The sequence below is a fragment of the Uloborus diversus genome, chromosome 3, assembly GCF_026930045.1.
Source record: "Uloborus diversus isolate 005 chromosome 3, Udiv.v.3.1, whole genome shotgun sequence".
NCBI lineage: Eukaryota > Metazoa > Arthropoda > Arachnida > Araneae > Uloboridae > Uloborus > Uloborus diversus.
Window position 1 is genome coordinate 212913382 of NC_072733.1, and position 20852 is coordinate 212934233.

General features: G+C 31.9%; 1 protein-coding gene across 1 annotated transcript in view; it reads right to left on the reverse strand.

The window, feature by feature from the left end:
- Positions 1-3197: 3197 nt before the first annotated feature.
- Positions 3198-20852, reverse strand: part of LOC129219162 (double-strand-break repair protein rad21 homolog) — a 57131-nt gene continuing 39476 nt past the window's right edge. The window contains exons 9-11 of the mRNA XM_054853483.1: positions 9908-10034; positions 9266-9501; positions 3198-3482 (exon numbers count right to left, since the gene is read on the reverse strand). Of these exons, the coding sequence (XP_054709458.1) occupies positions 3198-3482; positions 9266-9501; positions 9908-10034 (648 nt within the window). The remainder of the gene's footprint in view (positions 3483-9265; positions 9502-9907; positions 10035-20852) is intronic.

The following is a 20852-nucleotide window of genomic DNA, read 5'->3' on the forward strand; positions in this document are numbered from 1 at the left end:
CATATCTTCAGAAGGAACGGAATGGTACCCACTCAATAGCAGCAAACCAAAAAATTGTAGAATTTCATCTCTGTCAACATCTATTGATTCTCCTTTTTGCAATGCATACAAGTTTGTAATATTTGCTAAGCGTTCAACATACTGCAAAGGTAAAATTTTAAAAAATAAATCAATTGGAGATAAATCCACTATATTCGAAAATGCGTGTCGCAGCGGTTCAATACTTTCTGACGAAACCAGTTTCTGAAAATTAGCTTTCTTCTCCCAAGTTAAATCCATTTTCATTCTTTTTCTACTTTTATTTCCTGATAATTCCAACTTTTCTTTTTTTCCGTTTTCATTCGCTTTTTACTTTTATTATCTAATGATTTCAGACTTTGCTCTTACTTCGTTTTTTTTGTTAAATTTTCACGAGAGTTGGCGGAAAAAATGTCCACCTGTCCACATACATCAATTGGTGTAATAGGTTGTAACTCGTCTTCTAGAATGTCTTCCTCCTCAGTGATATTGCCTGGTTCATCAGGGGGGTAATTGGCATATATCTACATCTGACAAATCCGAATCTGACAATGTCTCTAAATAAGCCATAGCTTGTTCTACAGTAAGAAATCTTGTAGACATTTTTTAACACTTATGAACAGTTGGTATACGTCAAACAGAATTTCGTTTCGCTCGAAAACAAAGTTAGCGAATCATTGAACTGCATTTGAAATATGAAGAATAAAACGCTCACTAATATTATTTTTTTATTATCACGTGACAATGCAGCTGTCCGAGCAGGTGTGGATTCGGAGCCATCTAGTCCGTCAAACAGTAGACTGTTATTATTTTCTTTGCTAACGAAACGAAACGTCATATCCTTTCAAAATATAAACTTACTTGGTTTTGCCAACATCTACATCAGAGTACATTCAAAATGAGAAGAAAAAAGAAACATTACGAAAAATGAAATTTCCCCTTTCAAGTCAAACGATTTACTTTTTGGAAATTTGACTCCCTAAAAGCGCCAATGTTCCAAAATTTGAACATGCTATTTTAAGGGGTACACCTTTTGGAAATATCATTGTACATTTCTACAAGCATTTTAAAATCATACATTGAAGTATTTTTCACAACTATAATAAATACAATCACATTTTCTGAAAAAGCCAATTTTTGGCAAATTTTATAAGAAAAAGTTGCAAAAAGCTGAAAAACACTCATGTTTGAAAAACCGCAATAAATAATTCAAAATATAGCAACAATCAAGCAGGAAATCAAAAAATACTTTGAAATAAGACTAAAACTGTTAAAACAAACTTGTTTATTTTAACGTTATTTCTTGGGAAAATTTTCAGTTAAATATGATGTTCCATTTTTGGAACATCCTGCCATTTTTAGAACATTGGCAGGTAAATGGTTAAGTGGCATGTTTGATTGAAATATCCGGCAATTTTTCAATGTTAAAGCTAGATTCCTTGTTTTTGAGGATTTGATTCATTAAAGCTGTCAATTTAAATTAACACTGCTAATTTAATTACCTAGTGCGCACTGAACCTTTAAGCATGAAAATTATCTATCAATGACTATTACTGAGAAATTTTGAGATTTTTAGATATTCCCTTGGTGGAAAACCTGCTCCTTCTACATATAGTTTTAATTGCACTACATGTCTTACAAGACTTTGAGGATTATTTGACTGTTAGTACAGTTAACTTCCGCTTATTCGCGAAATAGTGTGGCATGGTAACAGCGGATAAGCAAATTTGCGGATAATCTGAAACTTAGGTAAAAACAACGGTATTGTATGCAAAATATCAATGGCAGAACTTAAAACTATAGCTAAAAACAAAAATGTATGTAGAAAATGCATGTAAAAACTAAACAAAGATTCCTCATCTCTTTGAGGATAGCATAGCTATGACAACATAGCGGATTACAGCCATGGACATGTAACCAGATCACCTGCAACAGATGAAACTAATACTATGTTACTCAAAAAAGTCATAGGGGAGGGGAGGAGAATTCTTTTGAACTAGGTCCAGTCATTCGTTTACGACCGTAAAAAGTGTTGATCCAAAATTCAGTAAATAGTGTAGTTCTAAATCAGTAAGTAGTGCTGATTTAAAACTTGGGTTTCAACTAGCCAGATTATGGTAACTTTGGAAGGTTTGATGTCATTGTGTGGAAGGGTGGGGTAGAGAAAAAAATTGGAGTGTCTAAAAATAGATTTTGCAAAATTTATCTACATTTAGTTTTAAAAAAAAACGGCAATAATTAAGTGTGGAAGATTACGGATAAACCTCCCAGATAATCAAGAGTCGAATGTATTACGAAAATTGCTTTTTGTCCCAAAGTTCCGCAGTTGACACAGATTGCAGGGGGAGCATTAAATTAAAAAAAGACAAGTGTTATCGGAATTTCAGATACAGTAAAACCCCTCCTAACGGACATCCCTCTTATGCGGACAATTTTTAGTTCCCCTATTCCAAGGCAAATAACATTATTGAACCCTTGTCCAGTGAACACTCTTCTATTGCAGACAAAAAAAAATCCTGTTAGTGTCCACATTAGAGAGGTTTTACTGAATAAAGCTTTTTGGAAAATTTCATTTGAGATAAAAATAGGAAAAAACAGAAATAATGCCATAGATGCAGAAAGTATGAAAATTTTTGACAGAGAGGTATTCAACATACACAGGTTCAAGATAAACAAGTTTGACTGTTGTAAAAGATTTTACGATTTTCAAGCACAAAAATTTCTTTCAAAACAATCATAATTGCAAAAAAATAGTGAATCTAATGAAACTTATAATTATATATTACTCTTCTAGTTAAAAACCTTTCATTATAATTTCTATATGAAAAATAAATATACATCCATCAAATAAATTAAATACTATTCAAAATAAAAATTTATAAATTACATAAATGGTCGTCGTTATCATATTTACAGATAAATTAAATTTAACTACAAAAAGTAACACACAATGAACCATTCCATAAAAAGGATTTAAATTCTCTCCAAGTTTTATGCATTATCACACTTGGTCCCTATATAAATGGCAAATTTGATTCCAGTGCTTTCAGGATGCATTTTAATTTTTGACATCACATACTTGAAAGGCGTTACATGCATAATGCACTCACATACACAAAGCACTCACACATATACAAATACATGCATAAGCACTCAATCATCCTTTACAACTCGAACTTTTATTGGCCATTGTACACAGCATTATACTTCAAACCTCTAGTAATTAGCAAATCTCCTTTATTATGTTCTAACTCAACAGCTTCTAGCTTTTTTAAGACCAGAAACGTATAAAACTTCTGGGCAACCTGCTTACGTTTGTTACCTCTGGCAAGTTCGCTAAATTTCACATGTTCATCTCGATCTAAAAACTGGTTTATATAATGCAACATGTGAGTGGTTCGTTTCATTAGGATTCGCTCTTCAAATTGTTCATATGTTTCATCATCCATTTGTTGCTCTGGTAGCTAAATTAAAGAGAATAAAATTTTGTAGTTTAAAAATCTTTGGTTATGATCTTATTAAGATACTAATTTAGTTATACATCCTTCTTACAAATCTGAGGACCTGAGAAATAGCTCATTACTCAAAACTTTCCAAATAGATTAATAAAAAACCGAGTTGATTTGCTTTCATGAATCTTTATGAATCTATGTAATTTGGTCAAACAATTAGTGGTGCACTTTTTTCTTTTGAAGGTAAAGCTAACCAATAGGATTCACACTCGCAGTCTACTTGGCATTATACTTCAAAACTCTCAATTCTCAACTGGGAACCAATGGCTACTAAAATCCCCCAAAATTGTAGTCCAATTTAAAAAGATGGTAGCCAAATTTCACGAATTGCATTTTAAATAGATTTCAGTTTGAAAAAAAAAATACTTCTTCTAACCCTCCCCCTTCCTTTTCCAGAAAGAAAAATATGCTATGCATGTGATTTGAAAATATAAATAAAAATAAAATAAAAAATTAAATTAGTTTAAAAAGATCACCCTTCTCCCCCACATAAAAAAAAAAACAATTTAATTGCAATATGCATTAGATTATTATAATCAAGTACCTCCTCCCCCCCAAAAGTAAAATGAATTTAATTAGAAGAGTAAAAAGTAAAATGATTTTAGTTAGAAGAAATCGAATATTCAACCCCCCCAGGAGAAAATATGATTTTATTAAAATACTCAATATACATTTACAGGGTTCGCGTTTACGCGCTATAGCGGGTTTTTTACGCAAATTCGCGGGAAAGGGACGCAACTTCCGCGAAAATTCGGGTCCTAGGGACCCAGAACACCCAAAAGATAAAAACCAGAAAAAAAATTGTGGAAAATGCTGAAGATCTATCTAGTGAATGCTTTTAAGCTTCAATGACCAGGAGAATCAACAGAAAAGGATTAAAATGACCCTATCTCTGTATCAGCTATTCAAACACACCCCTACTGCTGACCAGTCAATTTAATTTTAGTGATAAGACTGGAGCTTACAGTGACCTCCTGGGCAGAGCTCAAGGAGCAAAATATTGCAAGTTCATAAATAGCCCATTGTACTCTATTCTAAGAATAAGTTCTCCCTCAACTTTTATCTTGGGGAAATTCCTGAAAACAACAATAAAGATCAAAAGTAAGAGTGGTTTCAATGCAATCTTCAGGATTGATACAGGACAATAGTAAAAGCTTATCTATTTTGCATTCACCTAACCAGAATTACTTTTGAAAATTATTATCTTGCATCCTCAATAAAAGGATGGGTGAAAAAAAAAATGGCGAACATTTTCCGGATCGCGCAAAACACAAAGTTCCGAACTTAACCTTTTTCTTGTTAAATTACTTATGAATATGAATTTTATACAAAAGCACTTTAACCTTGTTCATTTTCTAGTAATTCACCTATTTCTGAGGGGCTATTTTTATTTGGACTTGCAAAAGTCACGTATTAATCGATCGCGCCATTTTGAAAATGGCGAAATTTTAAAAGTAGCACCAAAGCCAACACAGATATTTTAAAAGAGTCACAATGAAGTCAAATTTTCTAATTTAAGATTGCAAATGAGCAATTTTCATACTCATGTGAGAAAATGTTTCGGTTTTGCGATCGCGATTTTTGCGTTGTGTTAATTCGCTTGCGATTTTTTTCTATTTCTATGAAATTGCCATTGATAATTGATGGAGGGGGGGGGGGGGCTAGTTGCTTTTTTTCACCTAGAAAAATGTTTATGAAAGCAAAGGTTAAGGGAGTGCTTTCTGCTTGATCAATCAAAGGCATTTATTTTTTATCTCATGGTAAAATCCAACTTTAAAGTAAATTTTGAGTTGACCTCATTGTAACTGACTAAATAGTTTCTCAAATAACTAAATCTTGCAAGTGTATTATTTGAACATATGATAATCACAGAAAAAAAGGGCAAAATTAACCAATTTAGTTTATTTCATACCTTTTTCAAATAACTATGTGGATAGTTTCTTTTCCCTAAGTATAAATAGTTGTATATTATTCAATTATGTGCTAAGATTTTCTGTTTAAAATTTAAGGGACTCATTTTTTCCGCCAAAGGACCCAAATCTATTTCATTAATGGGTCCTTGGGACCCAAGTTACGGATAGTTGAGCGCGAACACTGCATTTAAAACAAACAGAGCCCTGCCTCCTCCTTCACGTGAAAAAATTTTTTATATCAAGTACTCATTACAAATGGAGCAAAACAAAAGTTCCCCTTACATCCCAAGAAAAAGGAATTAAATTAGAATATGCATTTAGATGAAAACAAAAAAAAATCTATAGTTCCTATAAAGAGAAAAGATTTTCATTTAAATAAGCATCCCTATCTGAACAGTGATCGGTCAGCCCAAAACACCGCACAAGTTATCAAATATTTTATCGGTTCCTGCAACCTACAAAACAGCAAAAGGCCATTTCCTAAGGGCTAAAATAAATTAATTTTTAAACCGAGTTGAAAAAAGCTCGAAAATAAGTCAGCACAAGTCTGTCCAATCGGCACTTATTAGTGGAAGGTCTACACAAACACGTGCATTGCAAAGCAAAGATGAAACTTTGGTTGCGTTTGACCACCTCAACTGATCGACCTGTGGCTAACCGCAGTGTTCTATGAGAGCTACCGGGAAACTGGTTGCTACCGATGCCGTTCTATGAGCCTCACTGGTTGATCTACCGGTAGACCGCAACTTAAGCAGGTTGATTGAACCACATGACATTTTAGATCACTTAAAAGTATTTTTCACCTATGTATTCGTCTGCGCTAGTATCCGGTGATCAACAGAAAGCGTTTGCTGAAGCACTGGTTGGTGAACAACTGGTTAGTAACTGCTGACGTCATTAGCTATTATGTGATCAACCGACCGGTCAATACCAGTCGAAGTTGCCAAACCTAAGCTTTCATCAACACAGGATTGCTTCAAAATCGCTCAAAGTCAGAGGGAAGTTCCGGTAAGAGCTGGTTCTCTTCCAATGCCTCATCTCCCGATCTTCGATGTTTCAGACTACCACAATCATTGATTTGGTGCTCGGCAAAAAATTTTCTTTTTAAGACTGCGCCAAATGTAAAAAACGATGTCTTAATTTTTTTTCCCGAAGAAAATCAGGCCTTTTCTGTAATTCAGATACATTTTTTGAATTTTACTGCAGAAACTGGATAATTCATAACAATTGGCATCACATCCCCTTTAAAAGGAGTTTGGGATTAGAGAATGGTAGCCACATTGGCCCAGTGGCGTAGCTAGACCCGACTTTCGGGGGGGGGTTACTTCTTTTATATATATATATATGTATATATATATATATATATATATATATATATATATATATATATATATATATATATATATATATATATATATATAATCGCTTGGAATTTTTTCCTTTTCTTCTTTTTTTTCTTTCTCTTCTCTCTTCTTTTTCTCTTTTTTTTTTTGAGACTAACGTTTCGGGGGGGGTTTTGTCCCCAAAACCCCCCCCTTAGCTACGCCCCTGCATTGGCCGCTTCAATAAACATAATGGTTGCCAAAACATGAAAATTGGTCGCATTTGGCGACTGGCAACCAAAAATTTTGAGCTTTACTTGGCATCCATTTGTTCTTGTCCAAGTCAAGCAAACGATTAAGGTCACCAAATAGCGCAATTTTTGGCTTACATCTAGTCTATTTTTCCTATGAATGAAATATTAATAAGAAATTAAATTCACTCAATTACATGGGTTTTGATGCAGGGTTATAAAATAACGAACAAATGATGTTTCTTGAAACTTGAAACATTTTGACTAATTCAAAAAAATCTTTTGCATTTTTAAATTTAAAGTAGAAAATGTATTGATTTTTAGTAAAAAATGTCTGTTTAGGAATATTAGAAATTCATGGAAAATAATACAATCTGAGAAAGGGTTATATGGCACTGTAAATAGTTATCTCAACTTTTGCATGAAACTATTCAGTTTGTGTTAAATGAACATGCATATGATGAAAATAGGCTGTTCTGAAATTTGAATACCTTCAATTCACTTTACATGTGTTTTCTTGTGCATAAATATATATATATATATATATATATATATATATATATATATATATATATATATATATATATATATATATATATATATATATATATATATACAGTCTGAGTAAAAACTTTAAGGCCAGTGTACTTTCCTTTGAAAAAAAAATGAGAATGAAATTAAAGGAATTTTAATATTATTGTATTATTAATATTTAATGTTCATTGGTAAGAAAGCAACAGATAGGATTTGTAAAGCAGGCAATAACCAGAAAAGCAGTGGTTTATTCAAAGTTAGCATTTCAGCTTGAGAAAAAACTTTAAGGCCACTAGTATTTTTAAAAAACTGCAAGCACTTATACTGTAATATATATATATATATATATATATATATATATATATAAATGTCACCTCAGTTAACAAGATTGTAGAAACCTTTCAACTTGCAGTTTTGTGATTAATTTCTTCAAAGTTTTTGTCCTACTTGTGACGATATTGTAAGGTAAAAAGTTAACTGTTCAAAAAAGATGTCAGATTGAAGCTTTTTCTTCAACAAGGACAAGTAGGAGTACTATTGTGAAAAAAATAGGAAGATCGAAGACTGAAGTCAACATTTTTGTTTGATTTAAACACAATTAGGGTAAAAAGAAAATCCGGGAAAACTTAAAGCTTTGTCCTTCCGTCATGGAAGAAGAGTTTAGAAATTATTACATTACCTGAAAAGTACTCATCCAGGAAACTTATTCAGACGATAAGTTTAAATGTTTGTCAAAAACGATATATAACACAATTAGAAGGTGTGGAAATTTTGTTAATGCTTCAAAATTGCTTAAACCTCATTTATTGAAAATGCACAATATAGAGCGTTTCAACTTTAGCTAGGAAATCATGACGTGGGATAACCAATGAATAAAAATAATTTTTTCTAACGAAAAGAAGTAGAATTTGGATGAACCAAACGGACGGAAGTACTATTGGCATGATTTACGAAAAGAAAAAGAAATATTCTACAAGCGCCAATTAGATGGAGGCTCTGTCAGAACTTGAGAGTGTTTTGCTTACAATGGTGTGTGCTCAGTTGCGTTTGTTTCAGGTAAAATGAACTCGCAAGCATATCAAAATGTCCTCCCAAGTCATGTTTTACCAAATGCGGAATTTATTGCTCGAGAAAATTGAAAATATCCGCAAAACAATGCATCTATAAATCCGAGTAACAGTGCAAAAAATAGGCTCCAAGTAAACAATGTTGAAACTTTGAAATGGCCAACTAAGTATCTAGGTCTTAACCCAATAGAGAACTTATTGGGTGACTTAACAAGAAGAGTTTATGCAAAGGAGATACATTTTACTTCATCAATACAGCTGAAATCTACCATCGAAGATAAATCGTAAAAAATACATCCCGAATTTTGTCAAAAACTAGTTTCATTCATGAAAACAAGAATATTTGAAGTAATTTGAAGGAATGGCTCCCACACAAGCTTATAAATATTTGAATTTTTGTCCTCATATGCTTTTTTCTATGTTGACCTTAAAGATTTTACTCAGTTTAAATATTGATCTGTAATATTTTCTAATAATGAAACACTTACAATTAATTTTTTTTGTCTTTTTTACTTGTATTTAAGGTTAATAATTGTCACTCATATGACTTTTTGATCCTAAGATTAAGGTGCGTCCAATTTCTCAGAAAAGTGCACTGGACTTTATACATAGCAAGAAACTAAATAAATTCATTGATATATAACTTACCGGTCCAACACTTGGTGGAGCACCATAGTCATCATCATCAGACAATGGAAAGGGATCGTTGTTCTTTTTTTCATGATCTTCCACATTATTATTCTGTATCGTATGGGAATGAGACAACTCTCCATCATTCAAAGAGTCAAATAACAGATTTGCAGAGTTACATGCCTCTCCAGATTCAGGAAGCATATTCTCATTTTTTTTGTCAACAAAATTCGCATTGTCTCTTTCAGTCACATCTTTAACGAAGGGTAAATTAGATACTTCAGTATGCAAAATTAAAGAATCAGAAGATGTGGTATTAGTAATTTTATTTCCCATATGTGGATAATCTTCTGTTAAGGATGGCTGTGTAAGTTCATCATCAATAGCAGCAGAGTTGTGTAAAATTTCATTTTCGTTATTATGTGGGTGTGCCTCCAACACTGTTGCTCTCTCTGTGTGTGGTTCTGTATTATTTACATAAGTATTTTCTGTACATGACAAATGATCTGCAGATTGTGTTAACTGATTTTGAAGAGAAAGAGTAGGTTCATTTAGTCTTTCATCTAAAGGTAGATGAGTTGGCATTTGCTTATCAATTTCAGAATGGTGAAGATGATCAGCAATTTGAGGCATTGTATCTGCTAACAAATGCTGGGGAACAGGCTCCATAACTGGTTGATGGGAGGCCTTGATTATAAGCTTCAGATACAACAGGAGGATGTGGTGTGTGTGAATTATGTAAACTTGGATTAATTGTATGAAGTGGTGGCCCTCTCTCTTGATCAACCTAATAAAGCAGAAGAAAAATGATGTTAACAAAAACTGAACTAACTTTTACAGTAGGAAAAACAAATACAGTCAATTCTCAATAGCTCAAAGTCCCGAGGGACCGGCCAAAACGTTAGAGCTATTGGTAGTAATAGTTATGGGAAGTTTCCACAACAGTCTCAAGAGTTTGGGACCCAATGAAAACTTCCAGATAAAGGAATATTCAAATTATCGAGATTCGACTGTGTGAGGCAGAAATTCAGTATTTTATTGTAGATATCAGAGCTTTTAGAACATCAAACTCAAGAAAAAGTGGACTTTTAAGAGAGCTTGTCATCTTAGCTATTAACAGCAGTAGTAGGAAAGGTACATTTAAGATTTTCTGTTAAGATCTCCATCATACTGTTAGTTAGTTCAGAACATCTAAATATCATGCTTTACAAATTAAAAGACATTTCTAAAAATATAGAAAAATAAAGAAAAAAAAAGCTCAAAAAAAAAAAAACCTTCAGAAGCAATTTTTTCAAGGGATAAAAGTATATTTATATTTCAACTCAATATGCTTTCTGCTGCATACAATTCAGGAAATTATCAACAGAAGAACAAACAAGAAACAGATGATAAAATATTGCTCACACACAATTAGGGTTTCCACCCCGCGCTAAACTCGATCCCACGGAATTTCAGGAATGTAACGAGTTAATCCTGGGGATCCCGCAAAATAGACTTCTCTTTCAAAAATTAAATTTTAATGTTGAATAAAAAATGTTTTGCTCTTTAGGAAAGACTGCTTTTGTTACTTGAATTAGTAGTTTTCTCAATTCCCATTTACCAAATGTGGAGTACTATGAAGTCACATCCCAATGAGCAAGTATCATTTGGTTAAAAGTGTGCCCCAAAAAAAGTCCAATGCATTTCAAAAAAGCATCGCTTATATAGTATGGGTAAGGTTTTTTGCTCAAAAGAAATAGTGCACTTGATGAAAACGTGTGCTGCAACTCCACTGCAGTTGCTTTTACCGAGATTGCATAGCTGTGAAATGTTAGCAAAAATCAAAGTAAACTTCATCACCTTCTATAGAATGGATTTTCCTTTTCTTGTGGGGGTCATGTTTGGTTTTTGCTCAAGAACTGCAAATTGTGGACAAAAAATGTCTATTATGTTTGTGTATTAGGGTGGGACTATTTTCACTTTTTTCAAAAAACCGAAATCACTAGTGGTGGAAAAATCTGTGTATTAGCATCAAATGTTCCTTTTTGGCAACCCAAACTTTTCTAGAACCCTAGCCCAGGCCCTTAAAGTTTTGCTAAATACGGTAGAGTCCAGTAAATCCGAGGTGCTTCATTTATATTTTAAATTAACCTTTTAAACGCCAATGTTCCTAAATGGGATCATCAACTTAAAAAAATTGTAGTTTCCCTTGTTACAGGGTTTATACTCTATTTGGATGAAAAAATTTAATGACTTTTTCATGACTTCATAAAATTTTCATGACCTTGTTACATGAAAAGAACAGCACTATTTAATGTCAAACTCTCCAACTTTCGGAAATAGGCATTTAGCAAAACTTTTACATGACTGCCACTTCCTCATCAAAGCGCTTACTTGTGCTTGTGATTGAAAAAATGTCAGTGACACTATAGAAACTAATTATAAACTGTTCTTATTTGTCTTTAACATATACATTTAAGTGCAGTAAAAATGTAGAGAATGCATTTGATGCTTAAATGTCCAATAAATAGGGCACAATAGTAATGAATGGGACAAAGTTTACATGAGTCATTAAAGTTTCGAATAATAAATTTACTTAATAAAAATATTGCCCTTAGATGTCAATAGTGCATCTAACCATCCATGTAACTTGACAATATTTTTGTTCTCTAAAGTAAAGCCGTGTTTTTCAGTAAATTCATTTATCTAAACCTGGTCACATGAATCAGTTTTGCGAGCCATATGTTGGGCACCACTGCTTTAGAGTATTAGAATTCCCCTATTTCAATGTTCTATCCCTGACAAAAGTATTGATTTTCTAAAGCCTTCAACAAATTAAGATAAGCTCTGATAAATTTAATGATGCTTTTTTTCATGACAAGGTTGAAATGAACTCAGATGCAATTGAATTCCTCTTTGAGTGGACAAGGGAAAACAAAGAACACGTAATTCCACCACTACAGGATATAAAATATAAGAAGTGCTGAAAATAATGCTGAACTCAAAATCAGTGATGTCCCAAGTAGTAAATCAGGGTTCCCTCTCCATCTTGCAAATAAAATTCGAGTACTTTTCAAGGACTTTTTAAGGACATTAAAAATTTTCTCAAGGACTTCAACTCTAATGAAGTGTATGCAAAAAAAATCAAGATTCTTCAAGAATGAAGTTCTTATCAATGAGCCGTTCAGATTTGATGAGGAATATACATTTTGTAAACTAAAAAATTGAAATTTTTTGAAATAAAGATAAAAGTTTTGCATTAGTATGAAAAAGAAAATTCTGGAAGAGAGAACGTACATTTGAGTGAAATGTTCAATATTTTTGGCTTATCTAAACTTGAATTCAAAATAGTACTGTATAAGAAACTGGATGGTGGGGACTACATTTTCAGTAGAAAATATTGTATCATTGTAACAGAACCAAATCAAAATAACTAAAAATGAAAATAATTTGCTGTCCATGGAAGGGACACTTATCAATTTAAAAGTTTAATCAATGAAGTATTTAAATAATTTGTAGCCATTATTGATACATGATCAGGGGTGTATACAAGAGAAGGGGTATGACCCCCCTAAATCATTCACAACAGTATACATCCATAATGTCAACAATTCAGTAGCATTTTCAATTCATTAATCATAATTGAAAGTAAGTATCCCCCCCCCCCTTTTTTTTGTAAATTATAATTAGTACAGAATCGTTTTTGAAGAGTAAATTTTGAACGACAAGATTTTATGAAATAATTGTAGGGCTTTTAGCACTAATTTTTACTAAATTCATGAAAAAAAAAAAAAAAAGAAATAGAAATTTACAGATTGTATTTTAAAAGCTATAAAAATGCATTTTGGAAAACTTAAGTGAAGAGATAGGTTTTTATTTATTTATTTTTGCAAAATAAATAGAAAAGCATATAGATGAGAAGTCGGCAGCAAACAGCATTTTAGATGAAATAATTTTAGTTTATCGCAAAACCTCTGAAGTACAGAGATGAAAACAGCCCTAAGTCAAAAAAGAGGGAAAATTGTGACGCTTAAAATGTGTTTTTTTTTCTTCATATTACACGAAATTATATTATATATATATAATATATATATATATATATATATATATATATATATATATATATATATATATATATATATTGATTCTATGCTGTGTTTAAATATTAATAGAAAAAAATTGTTTTATTCTTTTTTACTAGTAGAAATGCTAGTGTATTAATAAATAAAATAAGCTTGCTTTTATTTAAGATTTTAACAAATATTACAATTCGATTTACTGCTTTCCATTTCCCACAGCCCACAAATAAGATGAAATTAAAACTTGATAATGTGACGTCTAATGCTATAAAACTTCCATATGTGATTAAACACTCAATACAAGCTGAATCATTAGACAACCAGTTATAAAATGACATCAGTGTTGTCAACATAGGAGAAACAATTTGAGGAGCGTCTGTGGTAATTTGAGAAGCATTTTGAAATTTTGTGGAGCAGCTGGGTATATTGGATAAAAATCAATAATAATAATAATAATAAAAAAAACTAAAACCAATCTAAAACTTTCTGAGCTTAAGGTCATTTTAAGCACTAGCATAAAAATAATTTTAAAATCAATAAAATAGCTTTGAAGATTATGTCATGCTTGGAGATTATATAAACATCTTTAATTTCCTATATTTACATATCTGTTATAATAAAATAATACAATATAATTAAAATAAATTAGAATTCATTAAAATCTTCAAGAGCTATGTCTCTGGTAAGCATGAAAACTATTTGATGAATGATGTTCGCTTGAATGGGCATGGCGGTCTTCAGGGAAAAAAAATATATGTAAGAAGGGTTGAAAATAATAGTCTACAAAAAGGTATTAATGTCTAAGCAGTATAGCAGATAAAAATGAGAGATTTTTAAAGCAGATGCAATCGGATTTCAAAGCTTCATCTAACGATTGCACCGTCACTCTCCAGCATTTTTCCCTCCTCACCAACAGCAAGTTACTTCCTTTTTTCTACCCAAGAAAGAACGTTTGCCTCAGCAAAAATCCTGATGGGAAGGTCGGGGCAGAAGGGAGGTGAGGGGGAATTTGCGCGATCATCGCTTGAAAGCGATTGTGAAATGGGCGTGGCAAAACATTGAGCGTACAAGTCTTCAGCAAAAAATAAAATACAAGAGTTGAAAATAATAGTCTACAAAAAAGTTATAAAGGTCTAAATGGTAGGATGGCATAGTCGACAGAAATGAGCAAGTGTTATGTAAGTGGATGCAATCGGATTTTGGAAATGCGTAAACGCCGACGCTTGCTTCAGCGTGACGCTTGCTTCAAGCGGTCGTCACTCTCGAGCCTTTCCCCTTCCCCACTCACGGAACAAAGTTCCTTCTCTTCTGTCTACCTTTGAAAAACATATGAGTCAGCAAAAATCCTGACGGGAAGATCGCGATCGATTGCTTGAAATCTCTCAACCAGAATATGAAAAAAATACAAAAAGTAGAAAATCGCTAATCCGCTGAAGATTTTCATCTCTGGAAGTAGTGAGGATCAAATACAACTTTGCTGATAAAATTTCACTTTTACAGAAAATAACTAATTAAAAAAAATAATAAGATTTTCCGGCCCTCTACTTGAAATTCTCAGTAGTTTTCACTGAGATAAGCATCCAATTCTGTTTTTTAAAAACTTAGGCAATTTATAGTCTTATTTATCTAGCGAATGACCAAACATGGGGACTACGCGAAAAATTTAAGATAGTAGATTTTTGATTTTGTTACATAAAAGTAATTATAAATAATTAAAAATCCTCGAAAAACTATAATTTAGATGAAAGTGTCAGTTTTTAGCACATTAGTGTCCAAAGCCCCCCCCCCCCCCCCAATAAGGAAAAAATAATATTCCGAAGATAAAATTCGATAATTTGAAGGGAAAATTTTTGCATTTTTTAAGAAAAGAATTAATTTTTCAGGGGGGGAAGCATATTTTGCAGAATGTTCCATAGTTAGCATTGTATTGCAATAGATATCCAATTTTGTTTTTGGAAACTTAGGCACTTAAAGAATCTTGTCTACTTCCATCTTGGTAGTGACCAAATATGGCGACTATGATTAATTTCGGTTTTTGAATTTGCAGCACAAAATTATTTATAAAATAAAAAGCCTAATAAAACACCAATTCAATTGACCTGTAATAGTTTTTAGCACATTAGCACCCAATGCAATAAAAATAAGATTAACTATTTTAAGTAATCAAAAAAATAAATTTATATATAAATACATAAAATGCTTTACAGCACATTATACGCTATTTTCGTTCTGTTCTTGGAAACGTAAGCATTTAAGTATCTTGCCTACTTCCATCTTGTGAGTGACCAAATATGGCACCTATGTTTCAGGCGTAACTGATAAGTATTGTCGTTCTGATCAAAAAAAGATCTTCCTTGATTCTCATGCGTATGCTTACTAAGCTGCGTAAGCTTCTATATTTTCTTCAACCCTCTTGAGTTAGTGCATAATTCCTGTTCATCCCAAGATATTTTTTCTTAGGAACAACAGGGGAGGAAATGGCGACTGACATTTTTTTAGGTCACCCCTTTACAAACTAGGTCTGATCTTTACTAGCGTACTCTGCTGGAATGTGAAGAATGTGCTTCACTGCACGAGAGGAATTCTTTTGTAGAAATCAGTTTTCAAAGATTTTTTCAAGGACTTCGTATGATTTTCAAGTACTTTTGGGGGCTCTTGAAAGTCAAAATGAGATTCAAGGACTTTTCAAGGTCGCGGGAACCCTGTAAATACACATAACAAAAAAAGGGGGGGGGGGGGCGGCTGTTACAGAAGAGGATGCAACAAGATTCCAAAACTCAGATTTATTTTTGGGATCATTCAATTTTCCAACATTAATATCTTTTACAAGCAATATTTTAAAATCACTCAAGGTTTTTAACGCTCTTTTAGCAACTGTTACTTTCTTCGTGCTCAAAAAATTTTTCCATGACTTTAAATGAATTTCCCTGACTTTTAATAAAAATATGAATTTTCCATGATTTGTCCATGACCTGTACAAACCCTGTTGTTAGGACTTTATTTTTTTTTCATTTATATCCAAAAATAGACCTGAATTTTTGAAAAAAATTAATTTGCAATTACTGTTTTCTACAAAAATTCGCAAAAATGTGCTTTTTTTACCCATTTTCATGGAGACAGATTAAAAAATTTATAATTAAAAAAAAGATCCTATAAACGAACGAACTTTGTTGTTCCCGATCGGGAACATTGGCGTAATCCGCTATACAAAACTGGGCAATTTAAGCCGCAGCGTAATTCTGTTATGTGTTTAGTGAAAGCCTCAGAATTTAAAAACAACCTTTACTGATGCATCTAAAAGCAGGTGGGTGTGATACTGAAAAATCGTTTTGTATGTAGAAATGAAGATGTTTGCGGGCTCCTCAAGTAGGTTTCTCTACAAGGCTCTCTTAAGCGTCAAACTGTTAGCAATAAATTCCCACATGAGACAGTCACATCAGACTTGCCCAAGATTTGGCCACCAATCAATTATTTTTACTTTTTAGCCTATTTTCCCAGTAAAAGTCAGATAAAGAAGAAAAAGCATGAAAGAAGGTTAATACACCTTAAAAATAACACTAAAAGCAAAAAAAAAAGTCAAAAATAAATTCAATAATTAAATAATTTTGAAAATTAAAATTTGAAAGTAGGAATTGAAATGGGGAAAATGTGTTTGTCAGTCCATCTGTCAGTCCCCCCTCAAATAACTTTTGAGTGAATAGTCCCAATTAAAAATCTTTTTTTGTTCGAAAGGTCTTGGCAAGGACACTTCATTCTTATATTTCATTTTTTGATTGGAACAATTTTTCGTTAAATTTTGAACAGTTCAAAAAAACTTAACATTAGCACCTACGGGGAAACTAAAAGTCAATCTCAATCCCAAATGAAAAGGCGAACAGACTTGGCAACTTTTCAAAACTGGCACCAGTAAAACTTTTTGCAAAGCATTTAATAAAACCGAGACAAATTAATTGACGTAATATAACATTAGATTATGCATGTGTAAAACTAATATAAAATTTATTATGTAACTGCAATATTTAAATAAAGCTAATTACTACAATTTTAACATTAAAATTGAATTTTCATTTATGGAAAATATACAAAATCCAACTAAATATGAAAATGAATATTCATATAATTTTGCCAATAGCAATCTTTTAGAAGTGCACAATAATAGCCTGAAACAGTTTCCCTTCATTGAAAAGATATTTACTTTTCTAACCTCTCAAAAGTCAAGTTGGGAGTAAAAATTTTTTAGAAGCTGAAGTCCATTCAATAATGCATCAAATATTGAAACCACATGTCAATTTACTGCATTGTGCAAACTTTTAATGAAACTAATGCTGATGTTAGATGATGCTTCTAATTAAAGAAAAAAACTATTTGTAAGGTATACTTACAAATAATTTGTAAGATAAAATGCAGCTGAAGGGTCATTCCGTGTCAAATCAACACACTTTTAATTAAAATTTTACCTCACCACCTCAGATTTTGATAAAAATTTGGCAGACATATAGTGGGCACTAAGAATAACAAAAATACAAAATTTCAAATTTTTATCTTGAATAGTTTGTGTACGGCCTTGTAAAAGTTTTCAAAAAATCGTGAAAAAACTACAAACAAGCAATTTTCAAATTGCTCTAAAAGCTGTCAAAATTGAGTTAGAGAGGTGGGGACCGGTGTTATTTTGTAGCTTTTTTAATGCTCTTTTAAGAGATATGCAACATGTCCTATGTAGTAGTAAAAAAAAGTTTTTTTTGGTGCAAATCAAATTTTTTATTTTGATTTTTTTCAAAAAGTACCACTTTTAAACTTTTCAAAAAAATTCTATAAATAGACAGTACTTTCATAAACTGCCATGCAAAGTTTTATGATGGGATGGTAATGGGAACTATATCAAAAAAAAAATTACTACTGACTCCTATTTTTCATAAATATCAGATTTTGACATAATAATTATTTTATTGTAGCAAAATATTTTGTAGTGAATGCTTTCATGACAAATATGAATGCATTGTACTTTAAATTCTTCTTATAAAAATATTTGTAAAAATTAAGGCAAATAAAGCACCAAAATTTAAATAAAATTATATCAATTTATGCTGTATGAAAAGTTGATAAATTTACAATAAATATTGTTGTGGCTAAATAGTTTGATAAGCAAGTATTATTTAAAAAAAACTTTTCCCTTCCATTCACTTGATCCAGTATCTGCAGATCTAGCAAGTTGGTACCTTTCTGTGCAAGTTAAAACAAACACCAAGTCTGCCACATGCCCCCCCCCCCCATGTGGCAGTCTGGTATTTCTTCTAACTTGCTTAAGCCAGACTCTCCACAAGCATTCATTCAGTGACTAGAGACCTTGCTAACAAGTAGTGTTTTAAATTTTATTACTGTTTTAAGTTATCCATTCCATAATGTAAAATAGTTGTGATACCTCACATAAAAGAATTATTACTTTGAACTTCAATATTTCTCATGTGTTAGCGAATTTAATCTATGATTAAAACTTGTAGTTAAAAGGCAAGTTTTAAGAATTTTTTTAGAAAATATGGAAACTAGTGAAAAATGCAGTACTGTGGTAAGAGTTCAGTGTTGTAATCCATTGAAGAAAACAAATCATCGTGTTCGAGATAGAAAAAAACTGAGAAATGTCACATCTAACATAACTTATCATGTATTCACCAAACAACAAAAGTATGTTCAACTTGTATTGTAGATTTCTAAAACATCATTATGTTATACAGAACTAGCAGTTTTGCCCCAAATCCACAGTTTATATATAGTCTAGAAATATAGGTTTTATGAATTCATTATGAGCACAGAGTGTTTATTTCATAAACAATTTAATGTATATTATATATAGGGTATATATAGTTTTATGTCAAACCTCTCTTATGGTGTGTCGAACGTCCCTCAAGTGGGGAGGTTTGACCCAGTTTGAACACTCTTGAAAAATCTTTAATAAAGAAAATAATTTTTAACTTAAATAAATAACAGCAATGTAAAAAGTTGCTTGGATGTATTTCCTTTCGAAAAAAGTCAACCAGGAATTTTTTTTAATTCAAACTTAAAAAAAAAAAAAAAAAAAAAAAAAAAAACCTTAGTAAAAAGTGGGTCAAACCTCCCAGTTTTTTCCTACTCAAGTGATTTTTCATAAAATCTTATATCACTACATTAAAATTATTATTATTTGGTCAAAACAGTTTTTATGAAAATTTTATTGTAAATATTTATTGTATTTGTATTTCATACAGCATAAATTGATATAATTTTAAATTTTGGTATTTTATTTGCCTTAATTTTTACTAATATTTTTATAAGAAGAATTTAAAGTACAATACATTCATATCTGACATGAAAGCATTTACTACAATATATTTTACTACAATAAAATAATTATTATTTGGTCAAAATCTGGTATTCAAGAAAAATAGGGGTCAGTAATATATTTTTTTGGCATAGATCTCATTACCATCCCATCATAAAACTTTGCATGGCAGTTTATGAAAGTACTGTATATTTATAGAATTTTTTTGAAAATTTTAAAAGTGGTACTTTTTGAAAAAAATCAAAATCAAAAATTTGATTTGCACCAAAAAAAACTTTTTTTACTACTACATAGGACATGTTGCATATCTCCTAAAAGAGCATTAAAAAAGCAACAAAATAACACCAGTCCCACCTCTCTAACTCAATTTTGACAGCTTTTAGAGCAATTTGAAAATTGCTTGTTTGTAGTTTTTCACGATTTTTTGAAAACTTTACAAGGCCGTACACAAAAAACTATTCAAGATAAAAATTTGAAATTTTGTATTTTTGTTATTCTTAGTGCCCACTATATGTGTGCCAAATTTTATCAAAATCTGAGGGGGTGAGGTAAAATGGGTGTGTTGAGTTGACATGGAATGACCCTGAATTTGAAGCAGCAGTTTTTTTTAAAATTTTTTAATTCATTAAAAAACTCTCCTTGGCCGCTTCTACATTTCTCAAATGGACCACTCCATTCACATGGCAATCTACATCGTTTTGATCGCTATGAGAAATCATTAAGCCACTCACACAAATCTCGCAATGCACATATTTTCTCCCTTTCTTATTAGACTCTTTAAAAATGGAAATTCAACAGTATGTATATGACTGCTTGTCCATTTGAAAATAACTTTTCTTCGCTTTTTCCGACTCCATTTAAGCAACGTGAAATAAACAAACACACGTCATGTTTCAAAACTGGTTCTGCGCTGCTTCGTTCTTTACCCACGGATCGAAAAAGGCCCTGGAGTCAACCAATGAGCTTACAGAAACGAAGCTGGGAGGGAGTGGCTAGGATTGCCAGATCTTTACAGAGTAAGTGTATTGAAACGAAAAAGTTTCTTGTGCCGCCAGCTAGGGGGAAAAATTACCTATTGCGCGATTTTGACAGAATCTGGCAACACCGCAGTCACATAAATACTCTGAAGAAAAGATGAGGCAAAATGGCCAGTTGTGTTTAGGGAGGTAGCTTGAGGGATGCGCGGACACCATGTATTTAGCTAGTTTTCAAGTGAATCAATCAAGAGTTTTTT